Source organism: Octopus bimaculoides, chromosome 10, assembly GCF_001194135.2.
Source record: "Octopus bimaculoides isolate UCB-OBI-ISO-001 chromosome 10, ASM119413v2, whole genome shotgun sequence".
NCBI classification, from domain to species: domain Eukaryota; kingdom Metazoa; phylum Mollusca; class Cephalopoda; order Octopoda; family Octopodidae; genus Octopus; species Octopus bimaculoides.
Genome location: NC_068990.1, coordinates 86,193,829 through 86,202,993, shown reverse-complemented (window position 1 = coordinate 86,202,993; position 9,165 = coordinate 86,193,829). Strand labels below are relative to the sequence as shown.

At 37.1% G+C, this 9,165-nt stretch overlaps 1 protein-coding gene across 2 annotated transcripts in view; it reads left to right on the top strand.

Moving 5' to 3' along the window:
• Nucleotides 1–9,165, top strand: part of LOC106883016 (sushi domain-containing protein 2) — a 156,020-nt gene that overhangs the window by 43,496 nt on the left and 103,359 nt on the right. For both annotated transcript variants that reach the window (XM_052971346.1, XM_014933875.2), the window contains exon 2: nt 1,115–1,411. In XM_052971346.1, coding sequence (XP_052827306.1) covers nt 1,115–1,411 — 297 coding nt within the window. The remainder of the gene's footprint in view (nt 1–1,114; nt 1,412–9,165) is intronic.

The following is a 9,165-nucleotide window of genomic DNA, read 5'->3' as shown; positions in this document are numbered from 1 at the left end:
GCGGTGGTGGTGGTGGTGGTGGCAGCAGTGGTGGTGGCGGTGGTGGTAGCTCATATGTTACAGCTGGATGGTGCCATTCATTCTGTTGTTTAACCATGAAGTAGGAGTGGGTGGAGTCCGTTTCAGTCCAGCAAACTGGAGCAAGGAAAGCTAACGTGGCTTGCTGAGAGTTTCCACTACACAAATGGCTGTAGTAAGATTTCAAACTTCACATCCTATTATCAGTAACCTTCATAACTACTGTACCACATTCATAGCTATTGTACCTCAGCATACAATATAATAATGTACTTCATATCTGATGGCATATAAGATGCACTTTCCTCCCCCAAGAATATCTCAAGAAATTCACCCTGGCACCAATAAGCAAAGTTGGACCTCCCATAAGATTTAATGTACTAAAAACTTTTGTTCTTGAATATGTGCTGCAGAAATTGGTGTGCATCTAATATGCCCTCTGTGTCTTTTATGCCATCAAATATGGTATCTGATACAAGGTGACATTTGTCGCCATTGCCTAAACTAAATTCATAACACTATATAATGTGATTTTTGTTCTTAAGTAGCAACTGTTATTTCCTGTTTGCTTACCCCTAGAAAGTATGAAAAATGGGTATTGTTACTTTCAAATTTTGCGTTTGTTACATTTACTCAAACCCCAAAGAATCCCTCTCAACACATGGCTATGATGCTTCCCCATTACTCCTGCTCATGATCAGAGATTTATATATTGTCAAGGGACATGTTCAAGTGGTTACGGTCGACCAAATGACAAGCAAATCTGTGGTATTGAACAGAATATTTGCTATAACAATATTTCTGCTTCAGCAATTCAGCACTGAATCTGTCTGAAATGTAATGGAAAATGAGTCAGTTTCAAAACATTGATGTGCAGGTCACAAAAGCAAAGTTTAAAGGGAATAGTAGTCATTTCCTTAGACTTTTAAACAGAAACAAAAAGGAAATAACACTTACTGACCCAAGACAAAAGAAGAAAGAAAAGAAAAAGAAAATTTGTTGCACAGTATGATTTAATATGCTATATATGGTAATCTCTGCATTTTTTTTTTTCATGTGCTTAACTCATAATATTTTTACATATTTCCATTTGCAGGTGAACACTAATGGAATAATATCATTCACTTATAAAGAAAGTTCATACACTCCTGTAGACTTTCCCCGGAATAATTCCTTCCCAGTGATTGCTCCATTTTGGGCAGATATTGACATTGAAAGTGTCGGTGGCACTGTCTACTACTTGGAATCTAGTGACGAAAATTTGTTGGCTTTAGCCTCTGCAGAAGTTCGTAAATATTTTCCCTATCGTAGGAATTACAATGCAAAGTGGATATTCATTGCAACATGGTACAATGTCGGATATTACCAGGCTAGAGATCTTAAGAAAAATTTGGTAAGGAAAGAACAATCTGCATATTGTTGATTTTTTTTTTCTTTTTCTTCTTTTCCCTTTATCAATAAATTTACCATTTATCACCATTCTTTCAATGCTGATGAAAAAAAAAATAATTGAGGCATTGTATTTATTATGAGTCTAAGATGTTGGATTATTGATTTATTATTATTATTATCAAATCTTGCTAAAGCTCTAGAATGTGAACAAACATTCTTATTTTATATTTAAATGTTTTTTGGGTTTTTTTTTTTTTTAGTGGGGGGGAGATGGATAAGAAAGCTTATCATCCAACTGTAAAAATATTTCCTTCTCTGTGCTCATTCAGTCTGCTAGAAATAACAGTCAAATTACACTCTACCATCATAGAAGAGGCAGTATGTATTGGCTTATGTAGTCCTTTATATGTTATGCCTGAGAAAAAAGGTAGGTGTGTGAGGCCAGATCCGGCCAGTTTGAACATAGAACAGGTAGAATATTTTGGCCGGATACAACCAGTTTATACACTAAAGGGTTAAAGTGCAAACAGTACAAAGCACCCAGTACCACCCCCACCAAGTGTTCTCTTGTGAGCTTAAGACCAAGAAAAACCCATGAAAGACGAAATAGCAGCCCATGGTGCTGCCCCCTCTCTACTGCTTAGTCAGGGAGGGAGACTGGTACTTATTATTTTTCTACTTTTTCTCTCGGGCTTCCAAGACTCGGTAGGGGTAAGAAGGCGAAGAGCTGGGAAAGAATATCTTCCGATCTGCCAATCTGAACTGGTCCTTTATTTTAAGAACCCCGCTGAAAGAATGAAGGACAAAGTTGACCTCAGGAGGATTTGAGCTGTGTGCAGAGAGCTGGAACGGATCCAACAAAGCATTTCGTTTTATGCTTTCATGATTCTACCAATTTATTGCAAATATGTATACACACACACACGCACAATTATATATGCATGCATGCCCATATTTATATATTAAAAAACTCATTCACCCAGCGCATACTCCAACATACATCCTGTAGTTACTGTGTATTTGTGTGTTATACTTGTACACATAGACACACATCCACTCAAGCATATATACATACACACGAACATCCTGTAGTTAGTGTATGTTTTACTTACACCCTCACATATATCTACACAGTATATATGTGTCTGCATATACATACAGTATCTCTGTGTATATACATACATGCACATGCACACGCTCATATATATTTACACACACTTCATGTACACTACTTCCTGTAGTGTATTTGTGTGCGTTAGATTCCAGATGGGCGTTAACTTCTCTTATTGAGAATCAGTTATGCAGTAACTATTATGTCATCTCTTAGTTGCTACCTTATCATTGGTGAATGTCTTAAGTGCTTCTAGATTTCAACTAATTTATAACATAATTAGTTTGGTTCTATTCTCTGTATGTGTGTGTGGTGGGGGATAAGGGCTTTGTATGTAATAGTGTTGGTGTATTTTATTATTGGTTTGTTTTTCTTTTTCCTTTGGAAGTGGGGCTAAAAATATTTGAGAAAAAAACCCAACCTGGTGGCCATTGGTTGTCTTTCATGCATTGAACTGAAGGAAGTCTATGCCAAAAGAATTTTAACTGATTTGGCACCAATCTATCTGAGACCACCATCACTGGGTTGTTGTTGGTTTTGAACTTCATATTTTAAAAATTATTGAGATTTACCATTAACAGACTATGGAACCTGGTGCAGCCTCTGGCCTTGCCAGTTTCTGTCAAGCCATGTAGCTCATGCCGGCATGGAAAACGAACATTGAATGTTGATGATGATGATTAAGGTACAGGTGTGACTGCATGGGAAGAAGCTTACTTCTGGGTTCTGTCCCACTGCGTGACACCTTTTGGGCCCAAGTGTCTTCTATTATAGCTTCAGGCTGACCACAGCCTTGTGAGTGAATTTGGTAGATGGAAACTGAAAGAAGCCTGTTGTGTATGTGTGTGTCTTTGTGCTTATGTCTGTCCGCCATCGCTGTTTGACAGTCGGTGTTGGTATGTTTATGTCTCCATAAAATAAGCACTTTTTATGCTTATTTTATGTTAATTTATGTTCCTCTAAATTTCATTTGTATTAAACTATTTGCTATGCTCTTGTAATACAAATAATACAAGTATCCACAATATTTTTTCTTTCTTTTCTTATATTAATATATATATATATATATATAAAAATGGAACAAAAACGCAATAGAGGGCATTAAAGCGTTCGGACAGATAGACGGTACAAAGGCAGACAAGAGAAACAACAATTAGAAGGACAGGCAAAAAAAGACGAGTCGTTCTTGGCTTTCTTTCATCAGTCAAGTACCAGAAGTCACGACCATTTTGGACAGTTACACTTGAGATGGTTTGATCTGGTTGTCCACAAAAAAGTCTAAGCTAAGAGCATTAGACCCCTTTGTAAGAAAGTTAGCGACTGTGTACAGCAACAAAGACGGAAAAAAACGGACAAACAAAAAAAAATGGAGAACATGGTACACAATTGTGAATACAACATGAAATAACAACAGGCATCATTCTATTATATATATGCACACACACACACACACAAGGGGGTGTTGAAAAGTTCCTGGCTTTAAGAGTATCTTGAAAGATCTGGATGGAGGCCCAGCCTTCCAAGTACTTTTTCAGGGCTTAGAAAAACTGAAGGACCGTTGCAATAAATGTGTGAATCTGAGAGGGGAATATGTTGAATAAAATTACGATTAACTGATCCTCCTGTATTTTTTTTTTACTCAAAGCCAGCAACTTTTCTGTACGCCCTCTCATATATTACCAATAGCAACAGATTTCTTGTATGTTTTATTTTTTCTTCTGCTATCAGTCAGCGAAAAGGATGACTTTTTGTGTTTGGTGATTCTGAATGAAAGGAGTAATGCACGTGGCCTTTGCAGGTCCTTCATGACTGGTATTGTTAACGTTCTGTTTCAACTGTTCCAAGTTGAATCTGTGAGACATATGCAGGCAGGAAATACTACTGGGATAATGCTCCGAGTGGAGTAAGAACAGGACCATTTTAACTCTGAACAGAAGTAATTATATAGTAACAGTAGAAAAAAGCCAAGAGAGAGAGACTTCACAGCTGTGAGTTAGAGGCTGGAGTATCTGTGAGTGGCTTTTCTCTGGTTGCATTCCAGAATATCAACATGTGTAGTAGCAGCAACAGTACCGTTTCCAATGTGGGCCTCACTTGAACTTATTAGATCGTCCCAAATTGTTAAGTATTTTCTACTTAACATGGGAGTTTCACACGGGAATATACAGGAGGTTTCTCTGTTGCTTTTCCTTCATGGTTTTGTTTTTCTTTGTTTTACAAGACTCCATTTTGTTTGACCAGGTAGAAATAAGTTTTCCACTCATGCCCAAAGCACTTAGAAGGTACAAACTTGAATAAATATTTGCTGAGTTTTTCTCCAACACGCTAACAGTTCTGCCAATTTGCCATTTTGAATTATAGTGCAGTATTCAGAATAAAGTTGTCATAATGTTTATAAACAGCAATTTTAACAAACTTTGGATTATGAACAAGAACGGAGGAGTCTTGAGTATCAGTTTATAGTGGTGAGTTCCATTTTCTCGTTTTATGACCTGGACTTCTTCCAGTTTCTGTCTACCAAATCCACTCACAAGGCTTTGGTTGGCCTGAGGCTATAGTAGAAGACACTTGCCCAAGGTGCCGCGCAGTGGGAATGAACCCGGAACCATGTCATTGGTAAGCAAGCTACTTAACACGCAGCAACTCCTGCGCCTATATGTATATTTCTGTGCGTAAGTGGTTAAGAAGTTTGGTTCTCAGTCATAAGGTCTCAGGTTCAATCTCATTGCTAGGTACCGTTGGAAAGTGTCTTATACTATTTATAGCTCAGAATCAGTACAAGTCTTGTGAGTGAAATTCGTTTGATGAATTGTGGGAAAGGCTGTTGATGTACCGTTATCCAAAGACCAGTCCTTGTCATGCAGTGCCCTGAGAATTACCATTTAAGTAAGATGAACAAATGATACACTCAAACGTTGAAGTACTACAGGAAAAGCCATGTGTGTGGAATGGGGGGAGGGAGGAGTACATTTAGGGAACAATTTTGTATATGAGTTGTTGTTAGTGAAGGCAATGTGTCATTATAGTTCTATGCCATCTGGTGGTGAGCTGGCAGAATAGTTAGCATGCCGGGCGAAATGCTTAGCAGTATTTCATCTGCCTTTATGTTCTGAGTTCAAATTCCGCCAAGGTTGACTTAGTCTTTCATCTTATCAGGGTCAATAAATTAAGTACCAGTTGTATACTGGGGTCGATGTAATTGACTATCCCCCCTTCCCCGAATTTCAGGCCTTGTGCCTATATTAGAAAAGATTATAGTTGTTTGTGAGCATGCTAAATAGCCTAATTGTTTGTGGGGTCAATGTGGAGCCTTCTTTTGTCAGTGAGTTGTTTTAGTGACCTGGTTTGTGCAATAAATGACTGATTTTTTTTTTTTTTTTTCCATTGTGAGTTTATTGTGTGACATAGTTGGGATCTTTTTTAAAACGGGGGCCACATTTTTCATTAACGAAACACTTTGAAACTTGGAACACTGGTAGAATGTGTCATATAAAACATCTTTTTCTCTTAGTCTTCTTAAAAAAAAAAGAAATCCATAAGTTATTCCATGTTAAAGTTGTCGTATTTCTGTAATTTCAACCAATCACTGACGTCCATTCAGCCGATATACATTAAGTGCTGACTACATAAACAAACGATTCTGAAACAATTAACCCTAACCCTAACCCTAGGGTTAGGGTTAAAGCAAATTTAAAATGAAAAAAGCAAATAAAACGAAGGTATGGAGATTAAATACGCTTTACATCGCTTAATGAGCCAAAGGAGTAAATGTAAACAACTGAATACTTGTCAGTGATTGGTTGAAATTATCGAAATAAGACAATTTTTTACATGAAATAAATTCGAATATAAAAATATTTTTCTGTTCTATAACACAAAATAGATAAGTATACGAAGTTTGAAAGTCTTTCCGTACCAAAAACACTACGTAAAACATTAATGAAAAATGTGGCCCCCGTTTTAAAATAGATCCCATAGTTGTTTGTTAGTGATGGCAGTGTGACCTAGTGAGACAGTCCTGTTGTTTCTTGGTGCAGTTGTGACCTAGTTGCTTTGCTGATGAGAACACTATGCAACCAGTTTCCTTGTCCACAACAAGGTCCAGTCCTTATTGTAGTATGGTGGCTTGCATGCTTCAACGACTGAGAGCTGGTCCAGCAGAGTGCAATTTTCTGGTAGGGGTCAAGTGAAAGGATAACAACCAGATTAATAGGGAACGACTCTTCTACCTAGAAAAAACAATGCTACCAGAGTGCCAATGACATTTCAAAACTAACAAGACTTGGGAGAGGAAGACCTTACTGCCCAGCAGAGAAAAGTTGCCAATGACCTATGCTCCTTAAGGAACGAAGGGTTTAGGTATTTCCTGGTACCTGTAATATATGACCTATTTGGTAATGATTGTGTGACCAAGGTATTGAGTGGTGTGACACATTTTCTAGCACCAGTAATATGTTACCTGTCCTTGGTTATATGATGGGGTGGTGTGAACTGTTTCTTTTAGTTCCATTAATATATAACCTAGATGTTGTTAGTTTTATTAGTATATGACCTAGTTGTTTGTTAATGAAAGTTTGTGTGACCTAATTATTTGCTAGTGAAAACTGTTAATGAGATTAATGAAACCTAGTTGTTAAAGAGCAGTGTTTTACCTGGTTGTTCCAGGTATTTAGAAATAGTTTATGTGAGCTAATCATTTACTAGTTTGGGTACTGAGTAAGCTTAACCCTTTCGTTACCAACCCAGCTGAAACCACCTCTGACTCTGAGTACAAATGTCTTGTTTTCATAAATTTTGAATTAACATCTTCCACCAAACCTTAGTCACAATTTATGTTCCTAACACTAGCTGAACGATAACTAAGTAATTTTGCTAAATTTTTTGTTATATTTAAAGTAATTGAAAGAAGCACTCAAAATAAATACAGCAACGAAAGGGTTTAATTGTTAGAGAGGATAATGTATAACCTGGGAGTGTTATGATAAAGGCAGCATGGGACCTGATTGCTGAAAATGAGACCCTTCTAGTGTAACCTGGTTATTTGATAGTGATATAAGTTTGTGATTGAGTTGTTTGTTTGTCACTGTTATTGTCTGTTCTTTACTTTGCTCTGATGAGTAGATCTGTCATGGCAGAGTCTCAAACTTCTTTTGTCTTTAACCTTCGTTGTCATTCAGATTATTTTGTCAAATGTAATACTTATTTATTCACGTTGCTTTGAATTAACCATGCATTATCTTGTAGCTTTGCAATATCGATGATGTGATTGTTTATTCTGAGAACAATATTGTAGGGTAGGTGTGAAAGGCTGGATATAGCCAGTTTGAACATAAAATGGGTAGAATATTTTGGCTATATATATCCAGTTTAAATGCTACAGGGTTAAACATATTTTATCTAGGATTACAATTAAATGCACAAGTCTCTGATATCCAAGTGGCTAAAATATATCAGCAGAAGGGCACACAGGAGTTATGATCTGGATGCAGCCTGGCCCCATTAGAGTGTCAGAAGTTAAGGGCTGAATCACTTGACCGAGTGAGGTTTCTTCTCTAAAGTCCTTCTGGTGGTCAGCTCTCTTGAGAGTTTCTTATCATTGTTCATTAATCACTTGTTACTTAGCCTCTAACTAATCAAACAAGATGTAACTTAGATAGCGTCTGGCCAGCTGGGTCTGCCTTGTAAGTGCATCTGTATGAGGAACTTTCATAAACCCAAGTAGATCCTCTGGATTGAGTAACAGAGGCACCATATCTGTGTATCACATCCCCTTTTTTTCTCCCATTTCAAGTGGAGAAAAGCTGAAAGCAGACAACAATTGGGGAATGTGTGTGTGTGTGTGTGTATATGTGTATATATTTACTATTTTTACTGTGCCAGCCTATCTAATCGCAAGTGTGATAAGCTAATGTATTGTTGATTAATTAACCTTGTTTTGTAGCTTTACATATTCACACACACACACACACACACACACACTCTCTCTCTCTCTCTCTCTCATTTTCTGTTTTCTGTAACATCCTTCACATTGACTTGAGGAACTCATATCAGTGGATTCAAGTCACAAGTTCAAATCGTCATCATCAACTACATTTAACGTCTATTGTCCATGCTGGCATGGGTTGGTTGGTTTAACAGGACCTGGTGACCAGCAGGGTAGCATTGTGCTCCAGTGTCAGCTTTGGCCTGGTTTCTAGGGTTGGATTCCCTTCATAAAACCACTGGCACTTGTGAGACCATCAAATAACTTGCTATCTTACTTTCAACATATATCATCTGTTGTAGACTTCACAGGTCCTATTGTTGTAACTCATCGCTTAGCACACATACAGTAAAGAAAATCACCAAATTATTATTATTACTATTATTATTATTGTTATTATGAGATTGATGAATAAGCTGAATCGTTTGAGAATCAAACAAAATGCCCTGTGGTATTTGTTCCAACTCTTTTATACATTCAAGTCCCTTCATGACAGACTTTGTTTCCTTTCCAATCTTTCCAATGTCGGTAAAATAAAATTCTCATCAAAGAGAGTTGTTGGTGCTGTTGTAGCGTTAGTGTCAGACATTAAAGCTGCTGTAAGGATATGTTGTTGTTTGTTTGTTTATATATATATATATATATATATATATATATATAT